The sequence below is a fragment of the Salvelinus alpinus genome, chromosome 11 (genome assembly GCF_045679555.1).
Source record: "Salvelinus alpinus chromosome 11, SLU_Salpinus.1, whole genome shotgun sequence".
Lineage (NCBI taxonomy): Eukaryota > Metazoa > Chordata > Actinopteri > Salmoniformes > Salmonidae > Salvelinus > Salvelinus alpinus.
Window position 1 is genome coordinate 65,220,501 of NC_092096.1, and position 22,092 is coordinate 65,242,592.

Here is a 22,092-nt window from a genome sequence, read left to right on the forward strand (position 1 = left end):
CTATTGTAACACCTCCCTCTATTATAACACCTCTATTATAACACCTCTATTATAACACCTCTACTATAACACCTCTATTATAACACCTCTATTATAACACCTCTATTGTAACACCTCTACTGTTACACCTCTATTATAACACCTCTATTATAACACCTCTATTATAACACCTCTATTATAACACCTCTATTGTAACACCTCTATTGTAACACCTCTAGTATAACATCTCTAGTGTAACACCTCTATTGTAACACCTCTATTGTAACACCTCTATTGTAACACCTCTATTGTAACACCTCCCTCTATTATAACACCTCTACTATAACACCTTTATTGTAACACCTCTATTATAACACCTCTATTATAACACCTCTACTGTAACACCTCTACTGTAACACCTCTATTGTAACACCTCTATTATAACACCTCTATTATAACACCTCTACTGTAACTCCTCTACTGTAACTCCTCTACTGTAACTCCTCTATTGTAACTCCTCTACTGTTACACCTCTACTGTAATACCTCTACTGTAACACCTCTATTGTAACAACTCTACTATAACACCTACCTCTACGTCTCTGCTTCTGGCCACCTCAGTGAAGTTCTCCTGCTGTTCCAAGGTTTTGTCCATCTTGTCGTCCGTCATGCAGAAGCAGCGGAGCCGCGCCTCTATGGGGTCGTGGGTCTTTGCGAAGATAACGAACTTGGCCATGTAGGGGACACAGATGGTCTCCCTGTAGACTGAAGTGGAGAAACTGACCGACTCCTGCGCCTGCCGACAGTCTATCAGCCAGAACCTGGCCGACACGTTGGTCGTGAAGGAGACACAGTCATTGATGAACGTTAGGGGCGTGGTTCCTGTAATGTCCTCCCATTGGGCTGGTGTCGTTCCACCTTTGAAGAAGAATACAATTGAAGAATGTTAAAAGGTTAGCTACAGACATTATAGTTTGTGTGTGCCAACAGTCTGTGCGTGTTTGTGTGTGTGTGTGTGTGAGTGTACATTGAAGAATAGTAGTGAAGACATCAAAACTATGAAATAACACATATGGAATCATGTAGTAACCAAAACAATTTAAACAAATCAAAATATATTTTATATTTGAAAATTCTTCAAAGTAGCCACCCTTTGCCTTGATGACAGCTTTGCACACTTCGCATTCTCTCAACCAGCTTCATGAGGTAGTAACCTGGAATGCGTTTCAATTAACAGGTGTGCCTTGTTAAAAAGTTAATTTGTGGAATTTCTTTCCTTCTTAATGCATTTCAGACAACCAGTTGTGTTGTGACACGGTAGGGGTGGTATTCAGAAGATAGCTCTATTTGGTAAAAGACCAAGTCCATATTATGGCATGAACGCCTCAAATAAGCAAAGAGAAACGACAGTCCATCATTACTTTAATACATAAAGGTTATGATTATCAAGGTTATCAAGCGTTATGTTGAAACTGTCTCTCATGAGGACCGCCACAGGAAAGGAAGACCCAGAGTTACCTCTGCTGTAGAGGATAAGATCATTAGAGTTAACTGCACCTCAGATTGCAGCACAAAGAAATGCTTCACAGAGTTCAAGTAACAGACACATCTCAGCATAAACTGTTCAGAGGACACTGCGTCAAATTGCTGCAAAGAAACCACTACTAAAGGACATCAATAATAAGAAAAGACTTGCTTGGACCAAAAAACACGAGCAATGGACATTAGACCGGTGGAAATCTGTCCTTTGATCTGATGTGTCCAAATTTGAGATTTTTGGTTCCAACCACCATGTCAAGAGGTGAACGGATGATCTCCACATATGTGGTTCCCACCGTGAAGCATGGAGGAGGAGGTGTGATGGTGTGGGGGTGCTTTGCTTGTGACACTGTCTGTGATTGATTTAGAATTCAAGGCACACTTAACCAGCATGGCTACCACAGCATTCTGCAACAAAAAGCAATCCCATGTGGTTTGCTCTTAGTGGGACTATCATTTGTTTTTCAACAGGACAATTTTATTTTTTATTTTATTTTACCTTTATTTAACTAGGCAAGTCAGTTAAGAACAAATTCTTATTTTCAATGACGGCCTAGGAACAATGCTGTGTAAGGGGGTATTTGACCAAGAAGGAAAGTGATGGAGTGCAGCATCAGATGACCTGGCCTTCATAATCATCCGACTTCAACCCAATTGAGATGGTTTGGGATGAGTTGGATCGCAGACCGAAATAAAAACCGCCAACAAGTGCTCAGGATATGTGGGAACTCCTTCAAGACTGTTGGAAAAGCATTCCAAGTGAAGCTGGTTGAGAGAATGCCAAGCGTGTGTAAAGATGTGATCAAGACAAAGGGTGGATACTTTGAAGAGTCTCACATATAAAATATAATTTTAATTTGTTTAACACTTTTTTGAGGTTACAGTTGAATATATACAGTTGAAGTCGGAAGTTTACATACACTTAGGTTGGAGTCATTAAAACTCATTTTTCAACCAGCCACAAATTTCTTGTTATCAAACTATAGTTTTGGCAAGTCGGTTAGGACATCTACTTTGTGCATGACACAAGTAATTTTTCCAACAGTTGTTCACATACAGATAATTTCACTTATAATTCACAGTATCACAATTCCAGTGGGTCAGAAGTTTACATACACTAAGTTGACTGTGCCTTTAAACAGCTTGGAAAATTCCAGAAAATTATGTCATGGCTTTAGAAGCTTCTGATAGGCTAATTGACATCATTTGAGTCAATTGGAGGTGTACCTGTGGATGTATTTCAAGGCCTACCTTCAAACTCAGTGCCTCTTTGCTTGACATCATGGGAAAATCAAAAGAAATCAGCCAAAAAAACTGTAGACCCCCACAAGTCTGGTTCATCCTTGGGAGCAATTTCCAAATGCCTGAAGGTACCACGTTCATCTGTACAAACAATAGTACGTACGTATAAACACCATGGGACCATACCGCTCAGGAAGGAGACACGTTCTGTCTCCTAGAGATTAACGTACTTTGGTGCGAAAAGTGCAAATCAATCCCAGAACAACAGCAAATGACCTTATGAAGATGCTGGAGGAAACAGGTACAAAAATATCTATATCCACAGTAAAATGAGACTTATATCGACATAACCTGAAAGGCCGCTCAGCAAGGAAGAAGCCACTGCTCAAAAACCGCCATAAAAAAGCCAGACTACGGTTTGCAACTGCACATGGGGACAAAGATCGTATTTTTTTGGAGAAATGTCCTCTGGTCTGATGAAACAAAAATATAACTTTTTGGTCATAATGACCATCGTTATGTTTGGAGGAAAAAGGGGGATGCTTGCAAGTCGAAGAACACCATCCCAACCGTGATGCACGGGGGTGGCAGCATCATGTTGTGGGGGGTGCTTTGCTGCAGGTGGGTTGGTGCACTTCACAAAATAGATGGCATCACAAAGCAGGACAATTATGTCAATATATTGAAGCAACATCTCAAGACATCAGTCAGGAAGTTAAAGCTTGGTCGCAAATGGGTCTTCCAAATGGACAATGACCCCAAGCATACTTCCAAAGTTGTGGCAAAATGCTTAAAGACAACAAAGTCAAGGTATTGGAGTGGCCATCACAAAGCCCTGACCTCAATCCTATAGAAAATTTGTGGGCAGAACTGAAAAAGCGTGTGCGAGCAAGAAGGCCTACAAACCTGACTCAGTTACATCAGCTCCGTCAGGAGGAAGGGGCCAAGATTCACCCAACGTATTGTGGGAAGCTTGTGGAAGGCTATCCGAAACATTTGACCCAACTTAAACAATTTAAAGGCAATGCTACCAAATACTAATTTAGTGTATGTAAACTTCTGACCCTCTGGGAATGTGATGAAAGAAATAAAAGCTGAAATAAATAATTCTCTACTATTATTCTGACATTTTACATTCTTACAATAAAGTGGTGATCCTAACTGACCTAAGACAGGGAATTTTTACTAGGATTAAATGTCAGGAATTGTGAAAAACTGAATTCAAATGTATTTGGCTAAGGTGTATGTAAACTTCTGACTTCAACTGTATGTTATTTCATAGTTTTGATGTCTTCACTATTATTCTACAATGTTGAAAATATAAAAAAAAGAAAGAAAAACCCTTGAATGAGTAGGTGTGTCCAAACTTATGACTGGTACTGTATATGCATGTGTGCGGTTAATCTGCCCTCTCGCTAACCTGTGATACTACAAAGCAGGCGCAGGGTGGGCTGGTCCCCGCCGAAGCCATTGACCACAGGGTCAGTGTTACTCTTGGGGATAGGGATGGTCATGGTTATGGGTTTATGGAATTTCCTTCTCCGGGGCTCCAGGGTCACAATGGGGCTGAACGTCGCCTTGTTTCCCAGGAGCTTCCTCACCATGTCCACATTCATTGGCTGAGCCTGGTGGTGACAGATTACCGTGTTAGTAGTATTTTAACATGAGTGGAACCAACAGTAGGATCTTCTTTGGGGACAAAACAAGGAAGTGCTTGACTGAGCTTGTCTGGTGCAACCAATGAAATAGTCCCAAAACTGCATACTCCACCCATCTGGCAATCCAAGCAGGCTCAATCAAATGTTTGAAGTAATACAAATATAAAAATAAATCATATTTGGACCCAGTTCTTGTAACCAAACCAGTCAGAAGCAAGTCAGGTTGTGTGTTACAGTGGTGTGAAGTACTTAAGTAAAAACACTTTAAAGTACTACTTAAGTAGTTTTTGGGGGTATCTGTACTTTACTATTTATATTTTTGACAACTTTTACTTTTACTCCACTATATTCCTGAAGAAAAGAATGTACGTTTTACTCCATACATTTTCCCTGACACCTAAAAGTACCTACAGTATCAATATAACACGTTGTCACCCCTACTGCCTCTGATCTGGCGGACTCACGAAACACAAATACTGTGTTTGTAAATAATGTCTGAGTATTGGAGTGTGCCCCTGTCTGTCCATAATTAAAAATAATAAGAAAATTGTGCCGTCTGGTTTGCTTAATATAAGGAATTTGATGTATAACATTTACTTTAACTTTGTACTTTTACTCAAGTATGGCGATTTAGCAAATTTTCTACCACTGTACTTAAGTACATTTAAAACCAGATACTTTTAGAGTTTTACTCAAGTAGTATTTTACTAGGTAACTTCCACTTTTACTTGAGTCATTTTATGTTAAGATCTATTTACTTTTACTCTAGTATGACATTTGAGTACTTTTTTCCACCACAGGTTTGTTATTACCTGTAGTCCCACTCTGATCTTCTTGGTGAGGGCTCCCTCTGGGAAGACAGCTTGGACCTGAGGCATCACCGTGCTGCTCAGGATGCCCCCCTCTGGACCGATCAGGCTACTGTCCTGCTTGACCCGGGACACCACAGCAAAGTACTGGGGGAAGTCCCTGGTGATGATGCGGCAGATACGCTTCTTCTCCAGCTCCTCTGGAGGGTCCAGTTCTGGAGAGGAGGACAGAAGGGATGGTGGTTAATAGTACATTGATACAGATTATGGCCCTGTTGAAATACTTTAACAGTACAATGCACTCCCTCCTTGGAGTAATCACTGCTCAAAATACTGGGTTGGTGTAAGCTATATATTAAAATCTTCACTCTCACAAATGGAGACATTTTAGATGACTGAATACTCCAAGAAAGGTAGGTAGGATGTATTGTGTTTTCAATGTCTTTGAGCAGGGGCCAATGGCCTTTAATTATGATGATCACTAAGTGTTGTCTCACGCTGATAACATCACACTCACCCTCGTCCATGCCGTTGAGGATCTGGTTAAGTTCCTCCCCGGTGTGTTCACAGTGGTGCTCCTTCCAGCTCTCTCCTGTCTCACTGCGTAAGATCACCAGCTCCCTCTCCTTCCCCCTCAGGGCAGCGAAGTGAGGGATCTCCACCAGCACAGGCCTGCGACCAGGGATTGAAGCATGGTGAGTGTAGGAGTGGGGGGTTATGTGTGGGAGTGGGGGGTTATGTGTGTGGGGGAGGCGGGAGCACGATGTATGTGTGTGTGTGTGTGTGTGTGTGTGTGTGTGTGTGTGTGTGTGTGTGTGTGTGTGTGTGTGTGTGTGTGTGTGTGTTCGGGCAATCACTTATCTAACAACCGACCAGATGAGCACAGTACAGTGTGTCAACTACAATACCTATGGGACAGTCATGCTAAACGGAGGAGCATCCACCATGTACCAAATTAACCAATAAAACGATGAGGTTGAACAGACAGACAGACGGCACTAAACATAGAAGGCCAACCACAAGTTAAGGAGACAAAAGGTAAGTGGGTAGTGTCTGAGATGTTACGACAGAGAGCACAAGTGGATCACGCCCCTAGCACGCCACTAGCACGCCACTAGCACGCCACTAGCACGCCACTAGCACGCCACTAGCACGCCACTAGCACACATATCATCCAGGTGAGGTCACAGACACGGACACAAACACAACACATCACAGAGGTGGGTCGTAATATAAAAGGAGGGTGATATCAAATGGAACCAGTAGCAGTAGCATCCGTGGATTGTTTCATATGCGGGTTTTTTTCTCCCCTACCCGAGGAATTTTGTCCCGGGTGGCCCGAGCTGCAGGATGCGGCTAACGAGGCTTTCGCCCTCGTTAAGAGGGGGCGGGGCAGTGGGAAGGTGTAGTTTACTGTGAGACCAACCGTCCGTTAGCAGCAGTAGGGGAAAGAGAGCGGGAGTAGTCAGAATAACGGGTGACTAGTGTATACTGTTGGGTTTTGGCTGAGTGGAGTGGAGGCCATCAATAGGATGTAACGCTATAAAACACTGGGCTTTAAATATACAGGGACTTTCAAAGTGGAAGTTATTATATTATTGGTAGACAGCCTCTCCTAGTGGTTTACCAATCTACATATCAAATCAATCATGGAGCAATGCTTATTTTTTGCAGTTTTTTCTTTCCATGTGGAATTTTTTGTTTCCACGTGTCTTATAGAAACAGTTCGCTTTCACATGAAGAGTTGATTTAGAGTTAGAATGTGGCCAGGCTGTTAAAAAGGAAACAAGCAAGGCCCCTGGCGCTGGGAGGAAGCAAAGAGCAGAGATAGCTTTATTAAGGCATAGACAGGGTGAAATGAATCTGAGAAAATTAAGAGGGGCCGCAAAATTCTCCGGTTTTCATTCATACGGTGAGCTTACAGTGTCCTTGGACGAACACACTCTCTCTTCTGTTTCTATCCTAGCACCCACTCTGCTCTGTCACAACATAGATCTCTGACATCACTTCTCTTTATTTCATTCTCCCTCGCTCTGTTTCTCTCTCTCTCACTCTCTCACTCTTTCTTCCTCTTTCTCCCAGGATTCTGTATACTCCTACCTCTCTCACACTAACCCTCTCCCTCAATCTCTCCATCTCCGGTATCTTACCCGAGGAACTGGGCTCCGACAGGCCCCACCTCGATCAGCCTGCTGGCCAGGCCCTCTCCCTCCACCATGGGAGGCATGGTGGCCAGGCGGTGCCTCTTTACCAGCCGGCAGGTCACCCGCGTGGGAGCGCTGCACTTCCGCGGTGGGATGATGATGCGCAGGCCGTTGTGGCGGCAACCCCGCATGGCTCCGCCCCTGGCGTCAACCATGAAGCTAACCAGGAAGCTGTGAAGGGAATGGGCGGGGACAGATATTATGTTTACAAAACTAAAATATTATGTTTTATATTTAGGCATTGTCTCTTTGTACCAGATGAGGCTGGTGGGAGGAGCTATAGGAGGACAGGCTCATTGTAATGGCTGGAATGGAATTAATGGAACGGAGTCAAACGTGGTCTCCATGTGTTTGATACCATTCCATTTATTCCATTCCAGCCATTACAATGAGTCCCTCCTCTTATAGCGCCTCCCACCAGCCTCCGCTGCTTTGTACATTACCCTTTACACAGATAACGTACATTACATGATGTACATTACAGAAAAAATAAGGATTTTTGACTTGATAATTACGGTCAAATATGAATCCATGTTAAAACAGACATAAGAATTACAGTTTCACTGCATGCCCACACCCACATGCAAACACACAAGACACAAGTGAGAGGGGAATGGGTGTGATGATAACACTACATACTGTAGTACAGTTAATGTAATAGCGCTGCTACTAACGCACTTCACCTGTGACACCATTATGTTATGTAAAGCAAATAAACCATTAAAATGACACTCCGACACGTAGACAATACGGCACAACGTCCAACATGGAGATCAAACACACAAACATAAGACTTTGCAGCTGTGAATTGACCCAACACAGAGAATCAACAAACAAAATGGCCACCATGAGTCGGCAGGATTCAACCAAGATGGACACAATGGCTGACCAATAATGATGAGGAAATGTGTGTGACTTTGATGCAGCACTAGGTGCAAAAGATGTCTTCCATCTGATAAAAGTGGACTATGTCCCTTATAAAGAGGCCTGTGTAAAAATGAATGGCAAAGTGATCGCAAGCTAAAACGGGGGAATAGGTGAACATGGGCAACATCTGTTAGTAGTGTTGCTGCACTCGCATTCAGGCATTTTTGACACACACACACACACACACACACACACACACACACACACACACACACACACACACACACACACACACACACACACACACACACACACACACACACACACACACACACACACACACACACACACACACACACACACACACACACACACACACACTCTCTCTCCCCAGAAGGAGAGCACACTGTGAAAGGAGGAAGAAGAGGAGGATGAAGAGGAAGAAACCAAGGTGCAGTAGATCACCTGCTGTCGCCATGATCATGGCACGGAGAGGAACGTCTGAAAACAGAACAGAGACCCGATAAGACAGAAGGAGAGCGAGAGAGAGAGAGAGAGAGAGAGAGAGAGAGAGCAAGAAAGACAGACAGCGAGAGATAGATAGATAGATAGATAGATAGATAGATAGATAGATAGATAGATAGATAGATAGATAGATAGATAGATAGATAGATAGATAGATAGAAAGGGATATACGTGTTTATCATATTGCTTGTCCTATACCAGTACTTAGAGACATACTCAGTGGCCCAACATTAGTGAGGATTTCTGTCATTATAACTAAGAGGGATTATCTTTCCTTATTGTTACCAATTAGTGTGGCAGAGAGAGCAGAGAGCTAGCCTGAGGACAACAGCATATCTTCATATCACAATGCATTACACTAATAGGTCTATAATAAGCCCTAACATTGTTCATTACTGCTCTTCATAGTGTTATCACCCAAAGCCGCTTAACAGATGAGGTTTAGAGTAGGATTACAAAAGGTTGTAAATCTTTTCTCAAAACTCTCCAAAAATCAACAGCATCTCGACTTGAGGTACCTGGACCCACCACTGCTGTAGTGCTGCTTGAGGTACCTGGACCCACCACTGCTCTAGTGTTGCTTGAGGTACCTGGACCCACCACTGCTGTAGTGCTGCTTGAGGTACCTGGACCCACCACTGCTCTAGTGTTGCTTGAGGTACCTGGACCCACCACTGCTGTAGTGCTGCTTGAGGTACCTGGACCCACCACTGCTCTAGTGCTGCTTGAGGTACCTGGACCCACCACTGCTCTAGTGCTGCTTGAGGTACCTGGACCACCACTGCTCTAGTGTTGCTTGAGGTACCTGGACCCACCACTGCTCTAGTGCTGCTTGAGGTACCTGGACCCACCACTGCTCTAGTGCTGCTTGAGGTACCTGGACCCACCACTGCTGTAGTGCTGCTTGAGGTACCTGGACCCACCACTGCTGTAGTGCTGCTTGAGGTACCTGGACCCACCACTGCTGTAGTGCTGCTTGAGGTACCTGGACCCACCACTGCTGTAGTGCTGCTTGAGGTACCTGGACCCACCACTGCTGTAGTGCTGCTTGAGGTACCTGGACCCACCACTGCTCTAGTGCTGCTTGAGGTACCTGGACCCACCACTGCTGTAGTGCTGCTTGAGGTACCTGGACCCACCACTGCTGTAGTGCTGCTTGAGGTACCTGGACCCACCACTGCTGTAGTGCTGCTTGAGGTACCTGGACCCACCACTGCTGTAGTGCTGCTTGAGGTACCTGGACCCACCACTGCTCTAGTGCTGCTTGAGGTACCTGGACCCACCACTGCTGTAGTCCTGCTTGAGGTACCTGGACCCACCACTGCTCTAGTGCTGCTTGAGGTACCTGGACCCACCACTGCTCTAGTGCTGCTTGAGGTACCTGGACCCACCACTGCTGTAGTGCTGCTTGAGGTACCTGGACCCACCACTGCTCTAGTGCTGCTTGAGGTACCTGGACCCACCACTGCTGTAGTGCTGCTTGAGGTACCTGGACCCACCACTGCTCTAGTGCTGCTTGAGGTACCTGGACCCACCACTGCTGTAGTGCTGCTTGAGGTACCTGGACCCACCACTGCTCTAGTCCTGCTTGAGGTACCTGGACCCACCACTGCTCTAGTCCTGCTTGAGGTACCTAGACCCACCACTGCTCTAGTCCTGCTTGAGGTACCTGGACCCACCACTGCTCTAGTCCTGCTTGAGGGGCTGAACACATTGGGCTCAAAGGAGACCAGTACGCATGATGGGTTAGATCAGATAATTGTTGCACCTTTTGCACCAAAATAAGTTTTTTGACTATTTTGATAGTCCAAACCGAACGCTTCTGTGTGCCTGCTGTGCCCCCGCGGTACCTACCCAGAGTGGACGGGGCTGGAAGACAGTGCCACATTGTCCAGGTTTTCTGTGCCCCAGCTCAGACGATACGAGTCCTTCTCATTTTCCCTGGCAAGAGACGACACCTGGCACGCAACAAAGACACGCTTGTTAGGGACTGACCTACCACTGCCAACCATCATTTGAACACAGAATGCATTGCAGCGTTAGGTCAGACACTGTAGTGTTAGGGCAGACACTGTAGTGTTAGGGCAGACACTGCCGCGTTAGGTCAGACACTGCAGCGTTAGGTCAGACACTGTAGTGTTAGGGCAGACACTGCCGCGTTAGGTCAGACACTGCAGCGTTAGGTCAGACACTGCCGCGTTAGGTCAGACACTGCAGCGTAGTGTTAGGTCAGACACTGCAGCGTTAGGTCAGACACTGCAGCGTTAGGTCAGACACTGCAGCGTTAGGTCAGACACTGCCGCGTTAGGTCAGACACTGCAGCGTAGTGTTAGGTCAGACACTGCAGCGTTAGGTCAGACACTGCCGTGTTAGGTCAGACACTGCCGCGTTAGGTCAGACACTGCAGCGTAGCGTTAGGTCAGACACTGCAGCGTTAGGTCAGACACTGCCGCGTTAGGTCAGACACTGCCGCGTTAGGTCAGACACTGCAGCGTTAGGTCAGACACTGCAGCGTTGGGTCAGACACTGCAGCGTAGTGTTAGGTCAGACACTGCAGCGTAGTGTTAGGTCAGACACTGCAGCGTAGTGTTAGGTCAGACACTGCCGCGTTAGGTCAGACACTGTCGCGTTAGGTCAGACACTGCCGCGTTAGGTCAGACACTGCCGCGTTAGGTCAGACACTGCCGCGTTAGGTCAGACACTGCCGCGTTAGGTCAGACACTGCCGCGTTAGGTCAGACACTGCAGTGTTAGGTCAGACACTGCAGTGTTAGGTCAGACACTGCAGCGTTAGGTCAGACACTGCAGCGTTAGGTCAGAAACTGCCGCGTTAGGTCAGACACTGCAGTGTTAGGTCAGACACTGCAGCGTAGCGTTGGGTCAGACACTGCAGCGTTGGGTCAGACACTGCAGCGTTAGGTCAGACACTGCCGCGTTAGGTCAGACACTGCAGCGTTAGGTCAGACACTGCAGCGTTGGGTCAGACACTGCCGCGTTAGGTCAGACACTGCAGCGTTAGGTCAGACACTGCAGCGTTAGGTCAGACACTGCAGCGTTGGGTCAGACACTGCAGCGTTGGGTCAGACACTGCAGCGTAGCGTTAGGTCAGACACTGCCGCGTTAGGTCAGACACTGCAGCGTTAGGTCAGACACTGCAGCGTTAGGTCAGACACTGCAGCGTTAGGTCAGACACTGCAGCGTAGCGTTGGGGCAGACACTGCAGCGTTAGGTCAGACACTGCAGCGTAGCGTTGGGGCAGACACTGCAGCGTTAGGTCAGACACTGCCGCGTTAGGTCAGACACTGCCGCGTTAGGTCAGACACTGCAGCGTAGCGTTAGGTCAGACACTGCAGCGTAGCGTTAGGTCAGACACTGTAGCGTTAGGTCAGACACTGCAGCGTAGCGTTAGGTCAGACACTGCAGCGTTAGGTCAGACACTGCAGCGTTAGGTCAGACACTGCAGCGTTAGGTCAGACCCTGCCGCGTTAGGTCAGACACTGCAGCGTTAGGTCAGACACTGCAGCGTTAGGTCAGACACTGCAGCGTAGCGTTAAGTCAGACACTGCCGCGTTAGGTCAGACACTGCCGCGTTAGGTCAGACACTGCCGCGTTAGGTCAGACACTGCAGCGTAGCGTTAGGGCAGACACTGCAGCGTTGGGTCAGAGACTGCAGCGTTAGGTCAGACACTGCAGCGTAGCGTTAAGTCAGACACTGCAGCGTTGGGTCAGAGACTGCAGCGTTAGGTCAGACACTGCAGCGTAGTGTTAGGTCAGACACTGCAGCGTTGGGTCAGAGACTGCAGCGTTAGGTCAGACACTGCAGCGTAGCGTTAAGTCAGACACTGCAGCGTTGGGTCAGACACTGCAGCGTTAGGTCAGACACTGCAGCGTTAGGTCAGACACTGCAGCGTAGCGTTAAGTCAGACACTGCAGCGTTGGGTCAGACACTGCAGCGTTGGGTCAGACACTGCAGCGTTGGGTCAGACACTGCAGCGTTAGGTCAGACAGTGCCGCGTTAGGTCAGACAGTGCAGTGTTGGGTCAGACACTGCAGCGTTAGGTCAGACACTGCCGCGTTAGGTCAGACACTGCAGCGTTAGGTCAGACACTGCAGCGTTGGGTCAGACACTGCCGCGTTAGGTCAGACACTGCAGCGTTAGGTCAGACACTGCAGCGTTAGGTCAGACACTGCAGCGTTAGGTCAGACACTGCAGCGTTGGGTCAGACACTGCAGCGTTGGGTCAGACACTGCAGCGTAGCGTTAGGTCAGACACTGCCGCGTTAGGTCAGACACTGCAGCGTTAGGTCAGACACTGCAGCGTTAGGTCAGACACTGCAGCGTTAGGTCAGACACTGCAGCGTAGCGTTGGGGCAGACACTGCAGCGTTAGGTCAGACACTGCAGCGTAGCGTTGGGGCAGACACTGCAGCGTTAGGTCAGACACTGCCGCGTTAGGTCAGACACTGCCGCGTTAGGTCAGACACTGCAGCGTAGCGTTAGGTCAGACACTGCAGCGTAGCGTTAGGTCAGACACTGTAGCGTTAGGTCAGACACTGCAGCGTAGCGTTAGGTCAGACACTGCAGCGTTAGGTCAGACACTGCAGCGTTAGGTCAGACACTGCAGCGTTAGGTCAGACCCTGCCGCGTTAGGTCAGACACTGCAGCGTTAGGTCAGACACTGCAGCGTTAGGTCAGACACTGCAGCGTAGCGTTAAGTCAGACACTGCCGCGTTAGGTCAGACACTGCCGCGTTAGGTCAGACACTGCCGCGTTAGGTCAGACACTGCAGCGTAGCGTTAGGTCAGACACTGCAGCGTAGCGTTAGGGCAGACACTGCAGCGTTGGGTCAGAGACTGCAGCGTTAGGTCAGACACTGCAGCGTAGCGTTAAGTCAGACACTGCAGCGTTGGGTCAGAGACTGCAGCGTTAGGTCAGACACTGCAGCGTAGTGTTAGGTCAGACACTGCAGCGTTGGGTCAGAGACTGCAGCGTTAGGTCAGACACTGCAGCGTAGCGTTGGGTCAGACACTGCAGCGTTAGGTCAGACACTGCAGCGTTGGGTCAGACACTGCAGCGTAGCGTTAAGTCAGACACTGCAGCGTTGGGTCAGACACTGCAGCGTTAGGTCAGACACTGCAGCGTTAGGTCAGACACTGCAGCGTAGCGTTAGGTCAGACACTGCAGCGTTGGGTCAGACACTGCAGCGTTGGGTCAGACACTGCAGCGTTGGGTCAGACACTGCAGCGTTAGGTCAGACAGTGCCGCGTTAGGTCAGACAGTGCAGTGTTGGGTCAGACACTGCAGCGTTAGGTCAGACAGTGCAGCGTTAGGTCAGACAGTGCAGTGTTAGGTCAGACACTGCAGCGTAGCGTTAGGTCAGACACTGCAGATTTAGGTCAGACACTGTAGCGTTAGGTCAGACACTTTGTGGCCATCCTTACTCAAACTCACACCTTTTGTGACTTTCTATTATCAGATAAATTACATTTAAAAGGCTAAGATCCCTTATTGATGTCACTTTCAATATTCCAATACTGCAGCTTTTACAAATGACCAAATATTACAACCCTTTTTATTGAAGTAATCTATACTGAGTGTACAAAACATTATCAACACCTGCTCTTTCCATGACATAGACTGATCAGGTGAATTTAGGTGAAAGCTAAGATCCCTTATTGATGTCACTTGTTGAATCCACTTTTTATGCCTTGAGACAATTGAGACATCGATTGTGTATGTGTGCCATTCAGAGGGTGAATGGACAAGACAAAATATTTAAATGCCTTTGAACGGGTTTGTGTCAAGAACTGCAACACTGCTTGGTTTTTCACTCTCAACAGTTTCCCGTGTATCAAGAATGGTCCACCACCCAAAGGACATCCAGCCAACTTGACACAATTGTGGGGAACGTTGGATTCAACATGGGCCAGCATCCCTGTGGAATGCTTTCGACACCTTGTAGAGTCCATGCCTCAATGAATTGAGGCTGTTCTGAGGGTAAGGGGGGGGGGGGGTGCAACTCAATATTAGGAACTGTTCCTAATGTTTTGTACACTCAGTGTATATTCTGTTCTGAACAAATGCATTGGGCAATGCAAGGCATACTGTAGAATGCACAGTACAGCATGTTTTGGTGCAGTATATGTAAAATGTTGAACACTTTACTTACGTTTTGGCCGGTTAACATCTCGTCCATCAGGCTGTCCTGTTTGGGAGAGTAGTAACCGTGGTGACTGGGAGTGTAGGACCTGTCCAAACTGAGGAGAGGAGGAGAATGTGAGGTTGGTAGCCATGGAAAAATCACACACAGCTAAAACACTGTTCACCACCCAATATGGCAATAATCTAACCATCAGACATGGCACAAGTAGTACTCTAAAATGAAGGAATGGAAGGCGATAATACCTTTGAGCTGATTTACTAGTGATTTTACAGTCTTTAATGTCCAACTATTGTTTTGTTTTGCTCAGAAAAGTAGGGGGGCCAATAAGCGGGCCATCTATTAGGGAACCCTGCCATAGAGAAACCATAGCATAAAGAGAAAAGCAATGTTTGCACATACCTTTGGATTCGACTACGTAAGCATGGCAGGAAGGAGAAGAAATGAGTGAAAGAGCATCAGACATATTGGAGCATTCATACACACCCCTCCCCCACACAAACACACCCTTCTCCTCTACCATAGGTATGTGTACAGACTACCTGTCAGAGCGTCCGCCCTCCAGGCTAAAGCGCAGGTAGTTCATCCCATCCAAGTACTGTCCAGGCAGGGAGTCATCCCCCAGCTCCCTCAGGTCCTCTGCCCTCAGATACTCCCCTCCGTCCCCTGTCATAGTGTCATCACCTGGGAGAGAGAGAGATAGAGACAGAGAGAGAGCAAGAGAGAGAAATAGAGAGAGAGAGAGCAAGAGAGAGAGAGAGAAAGAAAGAGAGAAAGAAAGAAAGAATGAAAGAAAGAGAGGGAGAGCAAATGGGTGAGGACCATGGAAGATGATCAGATCATTCTGGGGAAGGGGACATTGTGATTTGGTGTGCGCTCAGCAGGAGTAACTACGCAGGCGCGAGCACTTACCTGGGATGTGAATGTGCACAATCAAACTGACATGAGGTTGAGTTACACACGTACAGACACACAACCATTCATACACGATCATCCTCCCTCTTCATCATCACATAAAAGCGCTTGTAAACACTACAGATGAGCTTGGAGACACAGAGGTCATAACTGTCTTATGTCCACATTATAGAGCTCTACTGCTGCTGTTACCCCTACTGAACAGCAGGGGGCAGAATCAATAATACCCTTTTCACAATACAGACCTGAACCAAACTGAGCCGAGCTGGCCATCCAAAACCCCAACAAATTTAGCGGAAATGAACTGGAAAGGACAGTGTGAAACGAAATTGCCTGAGCCAGTACAGTACCGTTCAAGTTGGCAGCATAGTTTGAAAAGGGTATACAGCCCTTAGCGTACAGCTGGTATCGTACTGTAGGATAGGCTGACAGAACAAGTGAGGCAGAGAGGCAAGGAGAGATGTCCCTGTGTCAATAGCATAACCACTGCCTGTAGGAAGGGAGAAATGTTCCTGTGTCAATACCATAACCACTGCCTGTAGGCAGAGAGAGATGTCCCTGTATCAATAGCATAACCACTGCCTGTAGGCAGAGAGAGATATCCCTGTGTCAATAGCATAACAACTGCCTGTAGGCAGAGAGAGATGTCCCTGTGTCAATAGCATAACCGCTGCCTGTAGGGAGAGAGAGATGTTCCTGTGTCAATAGCATAACCACTGCCTGTAGGCAGAGAAAGATGTCCCTGTGTCAATAGCATAACCACTGCCTGTAGGAAGAGAGAGATGCCCCTGTGTCAATAGCATAACCACTGCCTGTAGGCAGAGAAAGATGTCTCTGTGTCAGTAGCATAACCACTGCCTGTAGGCAGAGAGAGATGTTCCTGTGTCAATAGCATAACCACTGCCTGTAGGCAGAGAGAGATGTTCCTGTGTCAATAGCATAACCACTGCCTGTAGGCAGAGAGAGATGTTCCTGTGTCAATAGCATAACCGCTGCCTGTAGGCAGAGAGAGATGTTCCTGTGTCAATAGCATAACCACTGCCTGTAGGCAGAGAGAGATGTTCCTGTGTCAATAGCATAACAACTGCATGTAGGCAGAGAGAGATGTTCCTGTGTCAATAGCATAACCACTGCCTGTAGGCAGAGAGAGATGTCCCTGTGTCAATAGCATAACCACTGCCTGTAGGAAGAGAGAGATGCCCCTGTGTCAATAGCATAACCACTGCCTGTAGGCAGAGAAAGATGTTCCTGTGTCAATAGCATAACAACTGCCTGTAGGCAGAGAGAGATGTTCCTGTGTCAATACCATAACCACTGCCTGTAGGCAGAGAGAGATGTTCCTGTGTCAATAGCATAACCACTGCCTGTAGGCCGAGAGAGATGTCCCTGTGTCAATAGCATAACCACTGCCTGTAGGCAGAGAGAGATGTCCCTTTGTCAATAGCATAACCACTGCCTGTCTCTAACCAGAATAGAAAGAGCAGTGGGAGGTCCCGGTGCACAACTAAGCAAGAGGACAAGTACATTAGAGTGTCTAGTTTGAGAAACAGACGCCTCACAAGTCTTCAACTGGCAGCTTCATTAAATAGTACCCGCAAAACACCAGTCTCAACGTCAACAGTGAAGAGGCAACTCCGGGATGCTGGCCTTCTAGGCATAGTTCTCTGTCCAGTGTCTATGTTCTTTTGCCCATCTCAATCTTTTCTTTTTATTGGCCTGTCTGAGATATGGCTTTTTCTTTGCAACTCTGCCTAGAAGGCCAACATCCCGGAGTCTCCTCTTCACTGTTGAAGAGTTGAAGATTGCGAAGAGTTGAAGACTGTTGAAGATTGCGCTGTTCTGTGAAGGGAGTAGTACACAGCGTTGTATGAGATCTTCAGTTTCTTGGCAATTTCTCGCAAGGAATAGCCTTAATTTTTCAGAACAAGAATAGACTGACGAGTTTCAGAAGAAAAGTTTTTGTTTCTGGCCCTTTTGAGCCTGTAATCGAACCCACAAATGCTGATGCTCCAGATACTCAACTGGTCTAAAGAAGGCCAGTTTTATTGCTTCTTTAATCAGAACCAGAGTTTTCAGCTGTGCTAACATAATTGCAAAATGGTTTTCTAATGATCAACTAGACTTTTAAAATGATAAACTTAGATTAGCTAACACAATGTGCCATTGGAACACAGGAGTGATGGTTGCTGATAATGGGCCTCTGTACGCCTATGTAGATATTCCATTAAAGATCTGCCGTTTCTGGCTACAATAGTCATTGACAACATTAACAATGTCTACACTGTATTTCTGATCAATTTGATGTTATTTTAATGGACAAAAATATGCTTTCCTTTCAAAAACAAGGACACTTCTAAGCGACCCCAAACTTTTGAACGGTAGTGTACAGTTAAAGTCGGAAGTTTACATACACCTTAGCCAAATACATTTCAACTCAGTTTTTCACAATTCCTGACATTTAATCCTAGTAACAATTCCCTGTCTTGGTCAGTTAGGATCACCACTTTATTTCAAGAATGTGAAATGTCAGAATAATAGTAGAGAGAATGATTTACTTCAGCTTTTATTTCTTTCATCACATTCCCAGTGAGTCAGAAGTTTACATACATTCAATTAGTATTTGGTAGCACTACCTTTAAATTGTTTAACTTGGGTCAAACGTTTTGGGTAGCCTTCCACAAGCTTCCCACAATAAATTGAATGAATTTTGGCCCTATCCCCCTGACAGAGATGGTGTAACTGAGTCAGGTTTGTAGGCCTCCTTGCTCACACATGCTGTTTCAGTTCTGCCCAACTTAATAAGCCATTTTGCCACAACTTTAGAAGTATGCGTGGGGTCATTGTCCATTTGGAAGACCCATTTGTGACCAAGCTTTAACTTCCTGACTGATGCCTTGAGATGTCGCTTCAATATATCCACATCATTTTCCTGCCTCTTGATGCCATCTATTTTGTGATGTACACCAGTCCCTCCTGCAGCAAAGCACACCCACAACATGATGCTGCCACCCCTGTGCTTCATGGTTGGGATGGTGTTCTTCGGCTTGCAAGCCTCCTCCTTTTTCCTCCATACATAACGATGGTCATTATGGCCAAAAAAGTTATATTTTTGTTTCATCAGACCAGTGGACATCTCTCCAAAAAGTACGATCTTTGTCAACATGTGCAGATGCAAACCGTAGTCTGGCTTTTTTAATGGCGGTTTTGGAGCAGTGACTTCATCCTTGCTGAGCGGCCTTTCGGGTTATGTCGATATAGGACTCGTTTTACTGTGGATATAGATACTTTTGTACCTGTTTCTGCCAGCATCTTCACAAGGTCATTTGCTGTTGTTCTGGGATTGATTTGCTCTTTTTGCACCAAAATACATTAATCTTTAGGAGACAGAACGCCTCTCCTTCCTGAGCGGTATGACGGCTGTGTGGTCCCATGGTGTTTATACTTGCATACTATTGTTTGTACAGATGAACGTGGTACCTTCAGGCATTTGGAAATTGCTCCCAAGGATGAACCAGACTTGTGGAGGTCTACTATTTTTTTTCTGAGGTCTTGGCTGATTTCTTTTGATTTTCCCATGATGTCAAGCAAAGAGGCACTGAGTTTGAATGTAGGCCTTGAAATACATCCACAGGTACACCTCCAATTGACTCAAATGATGTCAATTAGCCTATCAGAAGCTTCTAAAGCCATGACATAATTTTCTGGAATTTTCCAAACTGTTTAAAGGCACAGTCAACTTAGTGTATGTAAACTTCTGACCCACTGGAATTGTGATACAGTGAATTATAAGTGAAATAATCTGTCTGTGAACAATTGTTGGGAAAATTACTTGTATCATGCACATAGATGTCCTAACCTACTTGCCAAAACTATAGTTTGTTAACAAGACATTTGTGGAGTGGTTGAAAAACGAGTTTTAATGACTCCAACCTAAGTGTATGTAAACTTCCGACTTCAGCTGTACTTCCATACATTTTTTCAACTGGTACCAGGGACCTTCAGACGAGTCTTGTGAGGCCTGTGGGCGTCCAAGAGCAAAACAACCAACATGTACATGTTCGTGATAGTCTCATCTTTCCATAGAGGGCTAATAGTTTGTAGACCAAACCGGTCGGACGCCACAGCCGATTTTGTGACAAGAACAATTTTCAGGATGTCTCATGGTCTGACAAACACCGCTCTAGTGCTGTTACCTTTCACCGACATAGGGGGTGGATTCAGACACATCCAATGCAAAAAAAAAGATATCTCTAGCTTAAACTGACAGATTTTCATGGGGATTTTTTTATTATGCCAACATGCTTAGGGGATTAAGGATCGGACCCTTTTTTTCAATTTTTGCCTAAAATCACTTTCCCAAATCTAACTGCCTGTAGCTCAGAACCTGAAGCAAGGATATGCATATTCTTGATACCATTTGAAGGGAAACGCCTTGAAGTTTGTGGAAATGTGAAATGAATGTAGGAGAATAAAACACATTAGATCTGGTAAAAGATAATACAAAGAAAAAAACATACGTTTTTCTTTTCATTTTCTTTTCATCATCTTTGAAATGCAAGAGAAAGGCCACACTGTATTATTCCAGCTTAGGCACAATTTAGATTTTGGCCAATAGATGGCAGCAGTGTATGTGCAAAGTTCTAGACTGATCCAATGAACCATTGCATTTATGTTCAAAATGTTGTATCAAGTCTGCCGAAATGTGCCTAATTGGGTTATTAATACATTTTCAAGTTCAGAACTGTGTACTCTCCTCAAACAATAGCATGGTATTCTTTCACTGTAATAGCTACTGTAAATTGGACAGTGTAGTTAGATTAACAAAAATTTAAGCTTTCTGCACATATCAGATATGTCTATGTCCTGGGAAATTGTCTTGCTTCATTTCACACTTCTCCCCAGCCTACATACTGTAATTCAGGCTCTCCGGGCCATGGCATGTGAGATCTCATATGAGTTCACAGCATTTCAGAGTGGGGATTTGAAATTGCTTAGGGTGAAACTATCTTCCAGGTTTGTTTACGGACAAGCTTTTTGTATTTAACCCCATCTTTTTGGCATTAAACAGTCTCCATATATACTTCCATTATTTTTTTCAACTGGTACCAGGGACCTTCAGACGAGTCGTGTGAGGCCTGTGGGCGTCCTAGAGCAAAACAAGTGTCTTTTTGCTAGAAGTTTAATGACACACTCTACGGGGTAGCATTTATTAAGGGCTCAGAGCATGGTGGATCTGAATATTTAAACGCTTTTCAAACCCCTGCTTCCCCTAGCTGATTATCAAGGAGCGTTTCAAAACAAAATCACTGTCGCATTAACATTCAATGGGACACAGACATCATTAGTATCCGTGTAGTTTGTTGTCCACACTAATGCTTTTCGCAATGATATCCAGTATTTCCCATTTAGACTAGTGGCCCTAAATGTGTATATCACAATCTTGATTTCACCGCACTGTGTTCGAATCAAAACCCCCTACCAACAGTGGTTGAGGTTGGTGCAGGTTCAAGTATATACTCTAAGCCGCATCCATGACAGCTTGTTATACACAACCATTGCAGAGGAATCTCACACCATGCGAATTACCACGACGACAACAAACCGCCACACACTCGTCAATAGCATTCACCACGGCAACCTTGACACGGTGTACCTTCTAAATCCATGGAGTCATCTGACAGAACAGCATCCTCATTCTGTTTCAGCCCTGTGGGTACAGTCTGCAGGCCTGTACAGTGTACAGTACAGTGAGAAACTAGCCGACCACAACCAACACACACTAGGATTGGGCTATGGAGAAACGGGAAGGACTTGGGGCAGGCTAAATGAGATGTCTACCCTCTTATAAAAAAGGGTGTCTTTGGCTGTCGCCACAGGAGAACCATTTTTGGTTCCAGGTAGAACCCTTTTGGGATCCATGTATAAGCCTCTGTGGAAAGGGTTCTTCCTGGAACACAAAAGGGTTCTACCTGGAACCAAAAGGGTTCTACCTGGAATCAAAAAGGGTTCTTCAAAGGGTTCTCCTATGGGAATAGCTGAAGAACCATTTTAGGTTCTAGATAGCACCTTTTTTCTACGAGTGTACAGGGAAACTGGGACAGGGTTTGAAGTCAGGCTTACTGAGGTGCTAGTTGGTCAAACCACTAAATCAACCACATAAATAGACTGAAGTTTAGAATAACTGTCTTTATATATGG

The 22,092-nt window shown here is 45.8% G+C and overlaps 1 protein-coding gene across 26 annotated transcripts in view; it reads right to left on the reverse strand.

The window, feature by feature from the left end:
• LOC139534675 (ankyrin-2-like) overlaps positions 1-22,092 on the reverse strand; it is a 213,942-nt gene that overhangs the window by 38,573 nt on the left and 153,277 nt on the right. For 14 of the 26 annotated variants that reach the window (XM_071334004.1, XM_071334007.1, XM_071334000.1 and 11 more), the window contains 11 exons: positions 15,523-15,664; positions 15,383-15,394; positions 14,990-15,077; positions 10,677-10,780; positions 8,763-8,798; positions 7,377-7,601; positions 6,541-6,639; positions 5,744-5,898; positions 5,230-5,441; positions 4,180-4,384; positions 571-896 (listed from right to left, as the gene is read on the reverse strand). In XM_071334004.1, the coding sequence (XP_071190105.1) occupies positions 571-896; positions 4,180-4,384; positions 5,230-5,441; positions 5,744-5,898; positions 6,541-6,639; positions 7,377-7,601; positions 8,763-8,798; positions 10,677-10,780; positions 14,990-15,077; positions 15,383-15,394; positions 15,523-15,664 (1,604 nt within the window). The remainder of the gene's footprint in view (positions 1-570; positions 897-4,179; positions 4,385-5,229; positions 5,442-5,743; positions 5,899-6,540; positions 6,640-7,376; positions 7,602-8,762; positions 8,799-10,676; positions 10,781-14,989; positions 15,078-15,382; positions 15,395-15,522; positions 15,665-22,092) is intronic. The other 12 variants (XM_071334021.1, XM_071334008.1, XM_071334006.1 and 9 more) reach the window with 5 other exon arrangements.